Source organism: Prorops nasuta, unplaced genomic scaffold (assembly GCF_024137725.1).
Source record: "Prorops nasuta isolate Cenicafe-Biocafe unplaced genomic scaffold, Cenicafe_Pnas_1.2 PNAS00032, whole genome shotgun sequence".
NCBI lineage: Eukaryota > Metazoa > Arthropoda > Insecta > Hymenoptera > Bethylidae > Prorops > Prorops nasuta.
In genome coordinates this window covers 1,057,458-1,075,168 of record NW_027116829.1, presented here as the reverse complement: position 1 = coordinate 1,075,168, position 17,711 = coordinate 1,057,458, and the positions used below count along the sequence as shown (strand labels likewise).

The 17,711-nt window shown below is 42.1% G+C and overlaps 2 protein-coding genes across 4 annotated transcripts; both read left to right on the top strand.

Moving 5' to 3' along the window:
- The first annotated feature begins 488 nt into the window (after positions 1-488).
- Positions 489-7,169, top strand: Ehbp1 (Eps15 homology domain containing protein-binding protein 1). Of its 2 annotated transcripts, XM_066742971.1 has the most exons (16): positions 489-1,188; positions 1,258-1,465; positions 1,547-1,728; positions 1,815-2,026; positions 2,088-2,223; positions 2,298-2,528; positions 2,600-2,789; positions 2,867-3,030; positions 3,107-3,320; positions 3,436-3,609; positions 3,874-3,954; positions 4,041-4,337; positions 4,416-4,547; positions 4,622-5,028; positions 5,122-5,243; positions 5,323-7,169. In XM_066742971.1, the coding sequence occupies exons 1-15, from the start codon at positions 1,085-1,087 to the stop codon at positions 5,201-5,203; spliced, it is 2,814 nt and encodes a 937-aa protein (XP_066599068.1). In that variant the 5' UTR covers positions 489-1,084; the 3' UTR covers positions 5,204-5,243; positions 5,323-7,169. The 2 variants fall into 2 exon arrangements, with proteins under 2 accessions (XP_066599068.1, XP_066599069.1); XM_066742972.1 differs by lacking the exon at positions 3,436-3,609.
- Positions 7,170-9,874: 2,705 nt separating this feature from the next.
- Positions 9,875-11,584, top strand: LOC136783113 (uncharacterized). Of its 2 annotated transcripts, none has more exons than XM_066742973.1 (7): positions 9,875-10,021; positions 10,136-10,209; positions 10,301-10,417; positions 10,491-10,670; positions 10,738-10,846; positions 10,909-11,071; positions 11,152-11,584. In XM_066742973.1, the coding sequence occupies exons 2-7, from the start codon at positions 10,138-10,140 to the stop codon at positions 11,153-11,155; spliced, it is 645 nt and encodes a 214-aa protein (XP_066599070.1). In that variant the 5' UTR covers positions 9,875-10,021; positions 10,136-10,137; the 3' UTR covers positions 11,156-11,584. The 2 variants fall into 2 exon arrangements, with proteins under 2 accessions (XP_066599070.1, XP_066599071.1); XM_066742974.1 differs by having other exon boundaries at positions 9,979-10,021; positions 10,098-10,209.
- The last annotated feature ends 6,127 nt before the right edge of the window (positions 11,585-17,711 follow it).

The window sequence follows — 17,711 nt, the reverse complement described above, 5'->3', positions numbered from 1 at the left end:
GTGTCATTGGACGCGTGGGGAAATCTGTTATTAAACATAGCGTGATAGATAGTGCCAGTCTCTCTCACGATAAGTCTTTTTTCTTTTTCAAATAAATGCCAATTAGGAGAAATAACAACTTTCCCAGGCCCCGGGCTCGATCCCACGTGTAACGACAAAATGTAAAACAAAGTAGTAATCGTTCTCCGTTGGATCCTCGAATTTATGTTTTATGTATATCTGGGAGATCGATCGGGATGCTGGAGAAACTGGTTCCTCGGGTTATAATGATACGGAGGAGGAGGTGGTGGTGGTGGAGCGTTTCTTGGAGAGTTTTGAATTTTCCCTCGAATAGGAACATTGAATATTGCTAGCATTGGCGCGCTATCTGTCGGCCATGTTGTCAATCGAGCGAACGAGCGACGCCGATCGACGCGCCATCTGCCGGCCACGTTGTCAATCAAGCGAACGAGCGACGCCGATCGACGCGCTATCTGACGGTGAACCGATGCATCCGAAAGCTTACTGGCTCTCACGTTCTTCACCGCTTACGGTAAATTTCGTTCCACCACACTTCCTTCTCCTCCTCTCTCATTGTCGTCCACTTTTCTCTTCACCTACTACCTAACCCTGGTGTGTGACGTCCTACCGTCCTACGGATTAATTGCAAAAGTTTTTTTTCGGTTTTCGCAATCATCGGGATCGTCGAGAGTGCTCGCGCGCTGCTTCATCCGGAAGTTTCCGTCTCGTCTTGGAGCTGTCGTTCTTGTGAAAAGAGCATTGTACGGAAATGACAGTAGAGCTGCTAGCAAAATGTCGGCGATGAAAGTTATAAATAGAGAATAAGTCAGGTATATAGCTACATCTACATCCCAGCAGAGCACGGATGATTGAATTTACACACAACATTCGACGCAATGCAACTGAATTGCTGCGAATAATCACAGACCTTGAACTCGTAACCTTTGCTATTAAGGAAGAGCTTCACTGACAGCTCAGTTTCGTCACGATTCATTTAAAGAAATGCATTGTCTTGTGACCAAGCAATAAATTGAGAGCCTTTGCTGTGTGATCAATTTTTTAAGAGTCTAGCTCAATAAGAAACATGAGTTCTGTCTGGAAACGTCTCCAGAGAGTGAATAAGAGGGCTGCCAAATTTCAGTTCACTGTTTCTTATCATGAAGTTACGCTCGAGACTACGACCAAATGGTGAGTCTTGGTTTTTTCGCGAATAAAAATATGGAGAGCAGTTTTTCATTATTTATTTACGTTTATTAGGAAACCAAACAAGTTGAGCGTCGTTTGGACGAGACGCAGTAGAAGGGTCAGCTCTGATCCCTTGGACTGGGAGCCAAGTTTAAGTGACCCCTTAAAAGGTGTTATTAGCTGGCCAGTTCCTGATAATCATACAGTCTCAGTGACACTGTTCAAGGATCCTCGAACTCACGAGTTGGAAGACAAAGACTGGACATTTGTTATAGAAGATGTAAGGATTGATCATTGAACTAATCAAAAATATATGGTACACATTTGTTGAATATTTTAATAATTTTTTTTCCTATTGCAGGTTTCTCAGACTGGAAAGAGAAGGCATGTTGCTGCTGCTAATATTAACATGAAAAGATACGCAACCCTCGAGTCTAGTCAACAACAGCTCAAGCTAGAGTTGAAACCAACTTCTAAAAAAATTGTCAGTGCTAGTTTGGAATGTACCTTATCTTGCGTATTCCTCAGGGAAGGAAAGGCAACGTAAGAATCAATAATCTCAATGAGATAGCCTTAGAATTTCTCCCCCTACTCTACTGTGTTATTGATTATTTAAATTTTATATATAGGGATGAAGATATGCAGAGTATGGCTAGTTTGATGTCTGTGAATAACAACAGTGATATTGCACCGTTGGATGATTTTGACAATGAAGACATTCCTGAGGATGTTGAAGAAGTGTCTGGGCAAAATTTGGATGAAATTTTAGACATATCGGCTCAGCTTGATCTGATGACTAGCAGCCTTACGGAAAGCGAGTTACCTAGTACTCCCATTAGTGGTAAGTTTGCTTAGTTGTCAAGAAAATTATGTTATTAGTCTAATCTTGCTTTGCTTATCAGTGGCCAGTTTATCAAAAGATGAGACAACACCGGTAAACGATGGTGGTAATTTCCTACGTGATATCAGCCTTACAGGAATAAAGGATGTGTTCAAAGAAAAGTCTCCATTAAAGGATAACATTATTGCAGAAAATGAGTAAGTCTACTGTGCATTCTTTTACTTTCATTGCAACTTCGATTGCTCGATATTCATCTTGGACAATTGTTCAGTAAAAATAAGGAACACAATACAATGAGATTACCACTGCTACTGTTGGATTTCAAGAAGAATGAATCCAATGTATCTAGATTGAGGGACATTACTCCAGGTCAGGATTTATTGGAATGGTGCAAAGATATAACCAAGGATTATCCTGGAGTTAAAGTTACAAATTTGACTACATCATGGCGCAATGGGATGGCATTCTGTGCTATTATTCATTATTTTCGACCAGACATGATGTAAGTACTTAATTGCAGGATCATACACGCAGTTATAAGCAATTTAATATATAAAAATAATACTCGTGCAGCGAAATTGATTCCTTATTACCGCACGACGTGAAAGGAAACTGTAAAAAGGCATTTGATGCCGGAGAAGCCTTAGGAATTCCTAGAGTGATAGAACCAGCAGATATGGATATATTAACCGTACCTGATAAATTAGCTGTAATGACTTACTTATACCAATTAAGGGCACATTTCACGGGTCACGAATTGGAGGTGACTTATCCTTTAAGAATTGATTTTAATAAATGCGTATAAGTATATGTAAAATAATATAAAAATATTTGTCGAAGGTTCACCAAATTGGAAAAACCACTGATGAGTCTTCTTACATGATAGGTAGATTTAATACTGATAACGATACCGATGTCAGTGTTCAACTGTTTGGACAAGAAATCATAAATCTACGCAAGAAAGAACAATTGGACTTAAAAAATAATAAAACTGATAATAGAAGGTAATATATTATTTTGATCTATCGATCATACGTCAAGTTTTTCAAACAACTTCTGCAGTAACACAAATTTTCACAGGTCGAATCCATTTGACAACAAAAAGGATGACACTGGCATCGATTCGCTAAAAAATAAATTACATTTAAGCCTCAACAGTGACAATCAAGATGACGTGAAAGACAAATCCCCGTCCAGCGTTAAGGATGTTAAGGACATCATTCTCGCCAGCTCAAAAAGCATTCTAGGCAAAGTTCTCTCGCCGACTAAAGAGAAATATGCATTTCGAGAAAAGGTAAAATCAATCCTTTGAATTAAAGAAATCATTTTGTAAATCGTGTAAGCGTAAGTTTAAGAGAAGGAGTTGATTAATAAAAAGGGACACATTGTTATTTGATAAAATAATACAGAGTAAATCTCCAACGAGAGTACAGCAGCATGTGCAGCAGCGTCCTGTTTTAATGACTCGTCGCCAATTAACCGATCCATTCGGATCTGACGATGAAGAGGAAAATATTCAGATTATAGATGATAAATGGTCACAGTCAATCTCTATTACGAAATCACAATCGCCCACCCGTGATGTTAGTATATGCGAGATAATAACAATTTTTCTTTGTTTATCTGCTCGTTCTACATTTTGATTTGCATGATTGGCTGCACTATTGTCTTAAGCACAGTATTATACGTGCATGATTTTTTTATCCCTATGACCACATAATCGACAGAAAAAGATTTATCTCACTGCATGATCTTTTTACAATTGAAAAGAAAACGTTGATTTTTGTATTGCCATATTAATGTGCGCACACAAAGACAGAGTAATATTGTTGGAAATTGTTTTTTAGGACACTGTGGTCGATCGAGGAAGTCGCGGAAGCTTGGAGTATCCAGCCTCGTCTCCTATGCAAGAACCAAGAGTCCAGCATGTAATTATCTCTTCTATCAGTTTTTTTATGACTTTGCATCTAGAAAATGAGAAAAACGCGTAACGTTTGGTCGTTGAATTCGGTAGCCTCTGGTAAGCCGTCATGACGAGCTGAGACGACGAGCCAGGCAACTATTGGAATCAAGATCTAAATCAGGTTTTATGTCAGCTGCCACTAGCCCGATTGATTCCCAGAGCGATAACGAGAGACAACAACAGTTGCGAGAAAGAGCAAGGCGTTTAATAGCTGAAGTAAAAATGGGTGTAACGCCGACTCAGCTCAGCGATGACAATAATAGCGATAAGAGGTCGATCGATGATCAGAACAATAGTCCTAGAAGAAGTGTTACGCCTTCTACTCCTGGGGACAGATTTAGCGTCAAGGTAAATATCTGAGTAAATGCTCAAAAGAGTGATCATCCAGAATGTCAATTTAATACATTTGATTTCTTTTAATTATAGTCCGAGCACAATGGTAACATACTGGAAGGTGAGAAGAAAACTGGCTCGCCTTTATACTCGTTTTCCAAAATCATAGAGAGAATCTCTCCCGATAAACCGAGTCCGGAGAAAACTCCTTACACCGTTAAAGGGGTAAGCTAAGCAGATGATTAAGAAAAGGCAGAATAGTTTGTATTAGGTGTGCTTATCGATTGGTTTAATTATAGTTGGGTAAGGACATGACGTCCTATATACAAAACGAGCTGGAAGCTCTCGAGAGGGAACAGAGTCAAATAGATATACAGGCAGGAAAATTGGAGAAGCAGCTTCGCGCCGCTATGGAGAGTGATAACGAGGAGGAAACGGAGAGATTGATGTCACTATGGTTCACCCTCGTTAACAAGAAAAATGCTTTGCTACGAAGGCAGATGCAGTTGAATATCTTGGAGAAGGAGGATGATCTGGAGCGTCGTTTCGAGCTCTTGAATCGTGAACTGAGAAGCATGCTTGCTGTGGAAGACTGGCGAAAAACGCCGGAACAGAAGATTCGAGAAAATCTGTTACTGGAAGAGTTGGTATCGATTGTTAATAAGAGAGACGAGCTGGTTCATCACTTGGACACGCAGGAAAGAGCGTAAGTGTAATCTGGATATTTCGTCTCAATGTCTCTATTCGAGCTAAAAAATATTGTATTATATATATGTCTATCATTAATTTTGCTTTGCAGTATCGAAGACGATGATGAGATAGAACGGGACTTGTCTCGGGCAGGTTTGGCTCAACGAAATAAGAATTGTTTAGTGCAATAAATAGCTTCTTAATGTGTGTATAATCAACTTGAAGGAAAAGGTAATAAAATTAAATTACAAAAAGCACTTTTCTCTCCTCGAAGAATATTTATTATTATACCGTTATTGTTATATTACAGTTCATTTTTCTGTGGAGTTGCCAAAGAGGGGACACGACCATGTCTTGGGTAGGCTACGGGTAAAAAATAAAATTCTATGAATTAATATTTTCGAAGAAGAGATTTTTTGCTGTGAGTTAAAAATCGATTCATCTTCGATAAACACGTTAATCTCAGTTGCATGTAGAGACATAACAAAAAAAAAACATTTTTGGCAACTCGAATCAAACTATTTATTACAAGTTGAACGAAAGTCTGCATTGGCCGCCATACATACTCTATAACTGTGCCATATGAAGATTTTACATTTTTTATAAAGTCTGTGTGTCTACTCGAGTAATGTGGAAGATTGATAGGTTTATTTGATGCTCAATCTTCCTCTAACTTATTGACTACATTTAATTTTCTAAGATACTTAGGAAACTAATTTAAGGGTTTTGGTTCTACAAGTTTTTTTTTCTATTCGTAATAACGTTAGTTGCATATTGTAATATAATGTAAATTATTATTAAACTATATTCGGTATTTCAATTGCAATTAAGTTTAATCGATATAGTAAGGTTAAGAGTATTTCTGGCCTAAAAATGGGAAACCGAGGTTTTACGAATTGGACTGTGCTTAAGTCGTGTGATATGACTGTTGAAAATGCATATTGGCTCATTATAAATTTTAAGAGGCGCTTGAGATATTAAAAAAGAAAAAAAAAAGAACTTGATAATCATTAGACTCCTGTATAATTTGCTTTGATAAAGGTATTTTGCTACGACTTAGTTTAAATATCTGTTATGTGAATCGCGTATCTAGTATATTTTATCTTACTCTTCCAGCGAAGCTGCTTGAATCGTTTTTAAGATTTGCTAGGGGGACGACGATTGTAATTATGCACAACTTAGAATACATACGTTTATGTATTGATTTTATAGTAGAAAAAAAAAGAAACCAGGCCAAATTACTTTTGTAATCCCGTCTATTTTATTTTTATCGGACCACACTCAACATTCAACCGTTTTTAGGCGCAATCTGTACAGTCTGTAAAATGATCTCTTTGTGTTCAGCGTATATAATTCTAGAAGTTTTATAGATCTTGTACGAAACTAATAATTCGTAAAGCTTATCAGCAAAAGTCCTATTTTTTTATTTACTAATTAATTATCAATGTAAATAATTTTCATTTGCAGTAAAATCTTTTCGGTAATACGTAACTCTCACGACTGATTTTACTCGCACCGGAGAAACGAGAAAAACTTGGTTGTAAAAATTGAACTGCGGTATAATAATGCAATAATGTATAAGTTAGTTTAAAGAATGATTGAAAAATAAAATAAAGAACAAAAAAATGTTGAAGAAAGATTTGTAGAATTCCGGCGAGAAAGGGAGGAGTGTGTCGGCGAATTCAGCAAATCTATAATAAATGCGAGCAAGAAATTAACTGTATTTGAGCAATAATAATTTACTTTAATATCAGCGAATGGTGTCTTCTATGTTTACAAGTGCAACTTGACAATAGATAAAGGGATGCGCTTGTACACACAATCTCATGATCACGCATACAGTGACACATCTATGCACGTATACGTTTATACCGTAATTTGTATGATCTTGTTAAATTCTCTTAATTGCTGTACTGCTAAAGTGGTTCCAATTTATATTTCTCAGTAACTGTACTAACGATATAAATGATATAATCATAGATGATTCTTGCCAATGCTGTAGTTTCATTGAAACGCATTTCTCTGTTTTTTGTCTCTCTCTCTCTCTCTCTCTCTCATTTGTGGCGTCCGCAAAAAAATGTCTTGTAAGCAATGATAAAGAAAGTGATATACGTATCGTGCGATATTAATAAACGAAGACTAACGATGAGTTAAGTATTTCTTGTTGTTTTCCTTTGCCTTCTCGCCTCTCTTACGTTTCTTTCAACAACAATAACTGGGTCAAAAGCTTGAGGAGAAGCAGCAGCAGCAGCAAGATAAGAAAGAGTGTTTTGAAAAAATGTTTGCGATAAAAAGGCAGTGAGATGGTAGTGCAAAATAGCTGCTCCAAGAGTGAACGTTAAGATGAGAAGTTTTTCCAGGACTTGTTAATCCTCGAGAAGCCAGTGTTCCCGTACACGTCCCAATCTTCGCCAGGCTTCGCCTTGCTCAAAGAAGCTTTAGTTTTCGGGAGCTCTAAAAGCACTTCGTTAAAGTACGAGACGTCGTTTAATTATGCATCCATTACTCGCGCAACTCACTAATTGTATATAAGCGTTGATAAGCGACAGCGAAGGTGAATTACATTTTAATAATGATGCTATCATGGAAACCTATGAAATTGGGGCACGATAATCTGAAAAATACCCAACTAATTCTTGCCAATTTTAATCGTGCTTTGCTAAACTTTCGGCTCGTTATCCCTTGGTGCACCTTTGTTTTCAACTTGGCCTCTCTCTCTCTCTCTCTCTCTCTCTCTCTTTACTACATACATACAGTGTACGGTAAACGCAAAATTGAATAAATATCGTACGTACAGCATTTGGAGCATGGTGGAGTACATTTATCGTGGAATTAATTTGGCATTTGACAATGTTGCGATCTAATCCAGCTGGGTTAAATATTTGCTGAATATTACATCCGTTGTACCGTCTTATCATCCAGTACAATGGAATAAATACAATGCTATTTCTACTGCATTCAATGGAATTACATTTAATTTCGGAAGCCTCCAGGGCTATATCGACATAATAGGATGAGTGGATTAAGTTTCTGCGAGCCTCCTATTACAATGCCATATATACAACTTGCGTTAAATCCGGCTTGGTAGGAAAAAATCGATTTGCTTCTATATACATACATGAATACGTGCATGGTAAGGTAAGGAGGAAGGTCCGGAATGAAATTTCGCGCAAACGAACGAAAGTCGGTGGGGGAAATTGAAAATAATACGCGGGGAGAGAGATGTAATTTGTGGTTTTAAATCGTGTATATGTTTTTGCAGGGGAAGGTCGGCGAAAGAAAGCTGAGACGTCTGGAGAGAAAAATTGGAGTTTTTGGAGTGGCCGGTGCGGTTTAGCAGGTGGCGAAGGACATTAGCGAAGAGGGGGAGTCGCTCCACGCGTATACTCTTCTACGTCATACCTGGTACTGGCCCGGTTTATACAAGGCAATAACCCTTTGTCTCCTCCAGGTGTTGGGATACCAAAGACACGCTCGTCGGCCTCCCAGTATCATGCTACACACCGTGGACCACTCGAAGCCCTAATAATCGATATAAACGCGAGATCCTGCGATAATAATCTCGCTGCAGCTCGTACCACACTCGACATCCACTCGGGAAATTTATTAACGCCCGGCGAAAATGGCGTCGGCTGCCAGGTGATTTCACTTTATACGAGGCTAAAATTTCGCGAATAAAAGGATTTTATTTGTTAGCCCAGGGTCTTAAATTTTTAAAAACTCTTTGAAAAGGGCACTGAAAGTATATAGTGCGCGGGAATTCAAATATGGGCAGAGAGTACGTAGGAGGCTCTCTTTAGGCTTTTCCACGAGGGGGGGGGGGGGGTGGTGGCTCGCGCTTTAAAGGGGGTTAAAAGGGGAGGGGGTGAATTGCGTGTGTCGCCCCGGGCAAGCCATTAGACGTCGACAATGCGCTCACCCTTTTTCAGACTTTTATACGTATTTCCGCCATTACCGTGGACTCTATGTCGCAATAAATTCTTCCTCCGGCGCATTAAAATTCTTCAAGGCCTCCGAGGGAATACTCGCCGATATTGATGTCCGTCAACGCGAACAAAACGTTCTATTATGCCAGCTCGGCTCTCGCTCGAGCAACCCCTTCGCGCGTCTTGAAACACTCGGATTTAAGCTGCAGCCTGGAATATGCACGACCTTCCTTATAAGCCTTTATACATTCAACGTTTCCACCACTTTAAAACCTCGCCCTTTTACAATCTTGACACATGCTTTCCTACTCAAATTTTTATCTTTCTCTTCAAACTACGAGGGTCCCTGCGAAAAACATCCGAGTCTCTGCTGAAAAACGCGCACGATTCACGGATTCCGCCCTGAAAAGAAATCCCCACCCACCTTCTTCAGCCTCTCCGCTGGGAACTGGAATAATAATTGGAGCGTTAATATTTCTCCCCGCGAGAGCTCTGCTCTTCCCCAAAAACCAACGTTCCTCGCTTTCCATTGCTCGTACGTACACACAGGGGTGTTTCGCCAAGGACGATACAGGCACTCGAAGGAGAATCGTCGAACCGTCGATAAGAAAATTACGGATTAAATGGAGAACCAGGGTAAATAGAAATTTTCTAAGAATACTCGTTTTCCGAGCGATAAGGATAATTCAAGGACGGCGCTCGTACAACGGTCTAATCGTCGACTCTTCTCCTCCGTACGATTGCTTCGCTCTCCTCGACGAAATATTTCTCGCTCGATATTTTAGTCGCGCCCGTCATCGATCAAGATTCTTGCACTTTTCTAAATAGAAAGAGAGAGAGAGAGAGAGAGAGGGAGAAAAAAAAGGTTTTTTAGAATCCAGGATGGTTCGAGTCGTATAACCGAGAAGGAAAATACTGGAGAAACGTAAGAAAAGCGTAGAACGCAGAATACGTGACTGGCACGGGGCTCGACGTAACAAGCGTGCCTACGTCAGAATATTATCACTTAGTTATGCCTCGAGCTCTATTTTTTATCCAGTACATTTTAAAACCTGCAGCGAGAAGCACATTTTAATTTAACAAGTAAGTATATAAGGACGAAACTACGTCGCTCCTCTCTCGTGTATATATTGGCACGTGTATTTTTTATCCTTGCCAGAGGGACTAGTCCTTGTTTACGAATAAAACATTTTCCAGTAATGTCATCCTTTAAAGTGCAACGAGTTTTGTACATATTAACGACGTTGCTTCTGAGCGGACACGCGAAAATCGTAAGTATACCTGCATATATATATATATATATATATATAGCGAACGTCGACGAGACGTGGAAGAAGCTAAACGAGAATGGACGTTTCGCAGATCGAGCAGGACTTGAGTTTTAGCGGCTGCCAAGGATCCGGCTGGAGCATAAAAAACGTCGTGGTGAAATCCAACAACGACACCATCGAATTGATCGCTGACGTGGCGTCCGGATGGGTAAAATCCAAAATAAAAGATAGGAAATAATAGAGAACGAGAGATTGGAGCAAGAATGGAAATTTCTTTGCAGGCGGACGATGTCTCAGCTCCGAACCTGCCACCGGTGATTCGTCAGATGAGAGTGACCCTCACCGGATGCAATCCCGAAACTTACTTGTGCGAGAACGTGACGAACGCCTCGCTCGCGGACGTAGATTGTTTATCGAAGAAACTGGCGGAATACGATAAGGAGGCTTGCGACGTTCTGGAGGTAAGGGACTGTTCGACGGAGAGTCGACGTGGTGGAAGACGAATGCTTAAGAGAGATATTTTTTAAGTTGGTGGTAAAGTGGGAGGAGAAGACGGGAGACTTTAGCTCCCGTTTCTTCAGCGACGACGCGATAGAGGCCTGCGTGGCTTACGATGACGACGACGTCGATCCTGAGGGTATTTATCGCCGGGGATTGCAATAAGATGGAGTAAAAAGCAAATTGCTATTATCCTTTCAGGATCGGATTCCTCGGAGGAGTCGAGTGCTGGCAGCAGGAGCGGCAGTATCGACGGGAGTAACAAGCTGAAGGATTTCCAGGATAACGGTGCTAACGAAATTATTTCGTACGGATACGTTATCGTATTTGCGTCATGCACCATCCATTACACGCTCCTTTCTCGGTAAGTTTCGCTCCCTGCCAGCCATTATCAGCAGTATATTATCAACGCGAGTCATTCTCACAAGAAACGATATTTTACAGCTAACCTTCCAGCCCATTTCCTGCCTTACTTTAAGCTGCAATTAAGTCCCACCACTGCTCCGAGTCCAAGAAATATGGCACGTTGCGACGCACAGTGGAGAGCATCGACGATCATGGACGTACGGTTTATAGGAAAGAGAATCTATGGACGCGCTTAGAGGTATATGGAACAACGCTGGACGCACGTGCATCGAAAGGACTATCCTAGCTTCTACTCGGACCTGGTGCACACGGACGATACGAACGCGACTCCTGCGAGTAACGTTAAAACTATCAACTGTATACGCTGAATTCCGAATCTTTGCTAATGACCTCATTGTTCCACAAATAGAACGACCTTTAAAGTATAGAAAAAGCGAGCATTTTACCGTTACGCCAAAATAAACAAATGTATAACGTTGGAGGGTGTAATGAAATTAGCGGCTGGAAACGAGGTGTGTTTTAATTTCCAGCGAAATCGTTCCAATTGTTGCGATAGATATAGTAGAATGCCTGTGTATACGTGTGTGTGTTTGGGAGGGTTTAAAGCGTGGCTGTTGAAAGGTTAATGAATGAACGAAGGAGCGAGCGAGAGGCAATTAAGCCCTGGGATGCAAAGTTATTTCTGGTGTTTGAGTGGAGTGTATTTATGAAAAAAAAGAGAGGGAGAAGGTTCTGAATAATGGCACGTGGCAGGATTCCCAGGAGGGGAGATCCTGGATCCCCTTCCGAAGCTTTCTTAACTTTGCGAGGTCCTTTGTGTTTGCGGCGTCTGCGCTACAAGCAGAACTTGCTCCGCCGTTACTAATGTATTCGCTGAGTACACCCTTAATATTTAATCGTGTGCCTGCGCAGACCGACGTCTACGAGTCGATCGCCTCCGTCTCCGGACTGCTGCTCTTGCCAACTGAATTCCCTCTTATATATATACATATATATATATATATATATACATGTACATATATATATCGCGCGAGGGAGAGATGCTTTAATCAGATACGCAGCCACGTATCCTGCAGGATCCACTATTTATTCCAAGTGTGCGTTTCGCTCCTCCTCGTCCAAAGGAAACATCAACACCGCGTGCTCTCGGCAAGCCAGACTCTCTCCAAACACACATAGTACCCTCTACACACACCCGTACGTACACATCTGCGCGCGATTCGTAATTCGAGGCATTCGAAGGACGCTCCTGGGCTTATTTTTCACCAGGTCCATCGACGAGTCTTAGGAATGGCCATCACGAACTGCTGACGGGGACGAATCCATAACTCGCAGGGGTAGATGTGCGTGAGAGACGAAGAAACCTCAAAGAGAGGGAAGAGAAGGGTGGTCCATTCTGCAGCGGAGTTTAAGGGTGAAAATGTTGCGAGGCTAGACGATTAGTTGACCCTCGTCTTATTTGAATTTTATTTGACAGCGAGGCAAGCGTTGACAAATTCCATTCCGTTAAGTGGAGAATGGAGTGACGCGCGGCGGCTTTCTCTACTTCCTGTTCCGTTCGGTTGGGAGTGGCTGGGTGGGATGTGGAAAGAGAGAGAGTGAGGGAGAGAAGAAGAGGAGGGGGGGGGGGCACGAAGCCTTGGAACGTCTCAGGGAAACCGAGCATAGCCTTTTCTGGTCCGACTAGAACTTTCTTTTACCCTTTTGCTCACTCGTGTGTCCGCGTACTCCCGGCCCTTTTCCACTTATCCGACTCTCCAGCACGGATATGTCCTATCTCGCGTACTACTTTCCACCTCGGTGACCATCCACGTTTTACCTCCACCCCCCCCCCCCCTCCCTTTCTCAACGTACCTCTCGACTCCACCTAGCGTCTCCTCGCCACTCTCTTCACCGGAAACCGCCATCCCTTTCTTGCCTCGCTTCGCTCACCGCGCGCTTCCTGTCCCTCCCCCCCCGCAACGCTGTTGCCCTTTTGGGACGATATTAAGCCCGGGGGATAACAATCCAGAATGGAAATCAGCTCGATTGCCAGTTTCACGCGTGATCACCGCGCGAGATGACTTTCCATTCTGCTTCTCCTTGGCAATTCCACTCCACGAAATAGCTTTATAACTCTCTATCTCTACTCCCCCCCCCCCCCCCCTCCTCCTCCTCCTTCACCCCTTTCTACTCTTTCTTTACCTATCCGGAGGACAAAAGTCTGGAGAAAAAAGAGAAACGTCAATCGCGTCCAAGGCGAGAAACTTTTGCGCGTATATCGCGGGAGTTTTTTCAATGATTGCGAAATTCTTGTTTTTATCAGCGGAGAACCACCGTCTCCACTTTGCATACCGTAAGAAAGGTGTAAAATGCAAAATGGTAAGGATAGGTGGGCGAAACGATAAGGTGAATCCCTGCAGAGAGTCCGGGTAACTGCAGTCCGTGGTTGCTTTACATATTAACTAATTTCGGTATCAGACGGGAAGTTTGGATTAGACCATTTCCCAGTTAGCGATACAGTTTAATGCACTGCTCCGGACCAAGTTCCTGCGCAAGGCGGCTGACCAAAATGCAGCGATTTCCGATTGGTCACTCGATGGGTCGAGGACGATTTAAAGGGCAAAGGGCTTTCGTCGGGATTCAACGTTCGATCCAATCGATCCATGCAACATTCGCGCGTCGTATTCCAATGAATTTCTCAAACGTCGCAACAATTTTCTTTGTACGATACAAAAACAAAAAGCCTTAAAGGGGGATAGGAGACGTAATCCTTGGAAATTTTCTATCTTCCCCGAATTATCCCACGGGGATCAGATTCAAATCGCATCGAAGGAAAGAAGAGTCACGGTGCAAAGAATTTTTGAATGCATGCAACAACGCGAAATATCTCTCGCGTACACGCACAAATAGAAAAAGCGTGTCTGTATGGGAGGAGGGGGGAGGGAAGAAACGGAGACTTGGTGAATTCATTAGAAATTTCTGATAAGGATTAATAGGGTGATTCCGGGCTTTTCGGTCGACTTATTCGCGTTGGGTTCTCGCATTATCCTACGGGAGCAGAGTTGGTACGGGTTTGGTGAGAAGTGGGGGAGGGAGGAAAGGATGGGGGGGGGGGGGGGATCTTGGAGAAGCTAGAGAGCAGAGAGACGAGTTGCAGGCTTCTACGCAGATTCCGTCTCCTTCCCTCCAAAGCACTTCCGGCAGAGCTCGTTCACCTCCGGCTTCGTTGTCGCAACTTTGTTCTCCGGAGAAATTCCCCGAAGCACTATCTACATATTTGATGCCACCTCGTCCACCTCGCTAATGCTTCTCGTTAGAAACTTGCCGCTTGCTCCCTTATCGTTTCTTCATCTCCAGCAGCTGCCTACGGGATTCGAAACCCATTACAAGCCCGTTCGATTTTACCAGTTACTCCCCCCTCCTTCTCTCTTTTAATCACCGACTCGTCCTGATTCGCCCGGAAGGCTCCTTTTTTGCCTTTTAATTAGCACGCGTCACGCAAAACCTGCCAGAGTGCATATATATTTTCTTGCGTGTTTTATATATATATGTGTGTGTTTCCCTAGGGAGCCCGTCTACACTGAATCAATCGATCAATCCATCCATTCCGTTTCTTCTCTCTGGACGAAATCAAAATTTCCTGCAACCGTTTTACCCTTGGCTCCTCTCTCTCTCTCTCTCTCTCTGTATATATATATGGGTACGTAGTCGTTCGGAGTTTAGTCGCAGGGAGAAATATCGCTCGTCGCTAGACAGAGGGATGCGTGAAAGCATAGGAGGACGATCGATTGTGCATTCCAGGTGCGTTTCCATTGGCATGAACCTTCTAAATTGTGATCCTCAAAGAAGTAGAATCAAGCACGCGTGTGCCAATTTCGTTTTCCCCCTTTAACGATCGTCCTTTATCTCAGCTCCTTTGATACCACCCGACTCTCAGTCACCCTTCGCACCTTCGCAGTTTAATATAAGCTCCCTTTTCCCTTTCCCGAAAACTCCACCCCCGCAAGGCTCCAATTTTTGCATACCTATATATATATATATATATACGTGTGTACACCTTGAGGATTCTTCGAGGATAACGAGAAAGCAGGAACCATTATACTATATATATACGACTCGTAATACAAATGGTTGGAGATGAGAAAAAAACGCCAGTAATGGTCGGTTAATATCGCGAGAATCCGAGAAAAATATCGATTTTTCTGGCTCCCATTCGTCGAGTAATTTTCCGTTTTCTTTGCGGACCGACGTGAACCGGAAATAAGCAATCGGCCGATTGCCTTTGTGCCGTGTAAAGCTCTGGGAACGCCGAAGACGTCCAGCTCTTTCTCCACGACTCTTCGACTCTTCGCTCCTCGCGACGCCACACGGTTCTTTGTTTCCGAAAAATAGCTTCCGCTTGCGACGTCCCGCTGTCAGTCGAGGGATCCTGTGCAGGGTCACCTGCTCGTTAGGAAAAACCGAGTGGGTGGTCCTCCGAGTCCCGAGTCTTCCCGAAGTTGGAAAAATGGCGAGATGGTTCGTTGCGTGGAAAAGGGGAGGGTAGGAGGGGAATAAATTAGAGTCGAAAATGGTAGCGTGAATGGTTCTCCAGTGGGAATAGTAAGGAGGGGGGGGGGTTGACGAGGGTGGCATTTAAAATGTAGGAGTATCAATGGAGGAGGATCGAAAGTTCTTAAGCGTGAAATTGGAGGTGGCCTTTGGTGTGTCTCGTTGAAATTCCTTGTTTTAGAGCGCGCTCTGATCTTCCGCATTTCGAGCAGACTGTGTTTGCGGGACGGAGAGGGATTTGTGCTGCACGGGGTTCCGGTGCCCGGGGGTTAAAGGGAGTGGGGACGCAGAGAGGGAGAGGGAGAGCGGACAAAAAGGGCTTTCCGCTGCTGGCCGAGGCTTTGCAGGGCTTCCTCGGGCCCCTAGGGCCGCCAACTTCAATCTGCACACAATCTTCCCTGAATCTATTTCAGGGTGTGGTTAACCCACTGGCTGTTTAGCCGCTTGTCCATCTCTATCCTTCCTTAATTTTAATTCCCATTCATCTTGAAATTCTCCAAGAACCGTTTGTTTCCCTCGAAATCCCCCTTCATCCCACACGATGGTCATTAGTCCCCAATTATACCCTCCGATGTTTTCGTTCCTCCTCTTTGTCGGTGGATGTTCAAGTGTACAATTTTCACATGGAAATTCTTTCGTCGTTTATCGATTAAACACTTTCATTTGTCTATATATGTATATTGTGCGATATTTATAGTGCAATAGTTGCCGATGATTTAATCTGCGATCGCGCGCGAAACGTTGCAAAAAGTGGGCTCTCCTTTATTTTTCGGGTTGTGACGTCAGTTTCCACGAGTAAAGTGGATTTGTGGCCTTTTCAAGTTTTTTCATGCAGATGAACGAAAAAGCACGGTTGCCGGGACGCAAAAATTCTGCTGCGCCGAGCAGGTGTAAAGCGAGTAGTTTTTACACGCGTAACTTTAGCTACTGTCGTTGCACGTACACTTTTTTTTTCGCAAGGTCAATCCGAAACACTCTCCCTCGTCCTCTGCTTTATCGCGACGCTCAGCCAAGCGAGCGAATCGTTCAGCATTTCTTTTTTCATTGGTCGACCTCTAATGGAACAATTTTTCATGAATTAAGGCAAATTTTCTATAATTTTCCATCGATGCATATATATATATATATATTTATATGCATGTAAAACGTGATTCAACTTTCGTTTAGCTGTAGAATTGTTTCCTACTATTCCATGTGATGCGAGTCCAAAATTTCATGTTGAACGTCCGATGTTTGTGACTGTGGGAAATGATTAGAGACAGACGATTGCTGTACTTTGCACGAGTCAAGGTAATTGTGACGAAGCATCCGAGACGAAAACATTTCAGCTATATTTGTACCTCCTCTGAAATAAATAAAATTTATTAGAAATAACATGTATCGTGGTATTTTCAAGTGTCCTTTGTTTTGTAAAGGTAAAGACAGTCCTCGGATAACGTTTAAACTTTTCTTCAGCGATATTTTTAGAAAAAAAATTAATACAGTAGCTTTTCTAGAATAACAAGGCCTGGCGTCGTAATTAATGGTCACATGATCCTCTTATCGAGATCCCTCTTCAGTTATCAGGCCCCCAACGTCGTGTAAGTACATAAAGCGAAGGCTGGTGACAACATCAAAAATCTGTAGTAAACAATAATTTTATTGAAAATCACCTATAATTCTCGATTAAAGTACAGTAAATATTTTCCTAAGCCCTCATATCGCAGATTTTTCTTTTATTATCCTTGACTGGATTCTTTCGTTTTAACTAAAAAATGTGTCTTTGCTGAAAAATCGTAAAACACCGATAAAATTCAATATTATTTAAGATTATCATTTTGTGTAATTACGCGCGAATCTTTTCAAGGATTTAGCAAATTTTCTGTACTTCTCTCTCTCTCTCTCTCTAATGCTAGTTATCTTTTCAAGTCCAATAAACATCGGTACAATAGAGTAATAGAAAAAGAGAGAGAGAGAGACGATTAGAGAGAGAGAAAACGAAAAATTGTATTAACAAACAAATAAATTTATCTAATTTATTATCAATCAACGTTCGAAGTAGAAGAAATAATATCGATGAGCAATGATTTCTGCGAATCGGTCTATAAGTCAGATAACGAGAAAGT

Coding starts and splice junctions, on each gene's coding strand:
- Ehbp1 (XM_066742971.1), top strand. CDS start 1,085: ATGAGTTCTGTCTGGAAACGTCTCCAGAGAGTGAATAAGAGGGCTGCC. Junction 1,729..1,814: donor CTCAGGGAAGGAAAGGCAAC/GTAAGAATCAAT, acceptor TTTTATATATAG/GGATGAAGATATGCAGAGTA. Junction 3,955..4,040: donor AAGAACCAAGAGTCCAGCAT/GTAATTATCTCT, acceptor TGAATTCGGTAG/CCTCTGGTAAGCCGTCATGA.
- LOC136783113 (XM_066742973.1), top strand. CDS start 10,138: ATGTCATCCTTTAAAGTGCAACGAGTTTTGTACATATTAACGACGTTG. Junction 10,210..10,300: donor TGAGCGGACACGCGAAAATC/GTAAGTATACCT, acceptor GACGTTTCGCAG/ATCGAGCAGGACTTGAGTTT. Junction 10,418..10,490: donor CTGACGTGGCGTCCGGATGG/GTAAAATCCAAA, acceptor ATTTCTTTGCAG/GCGGACGATGTCTCAGCTCC.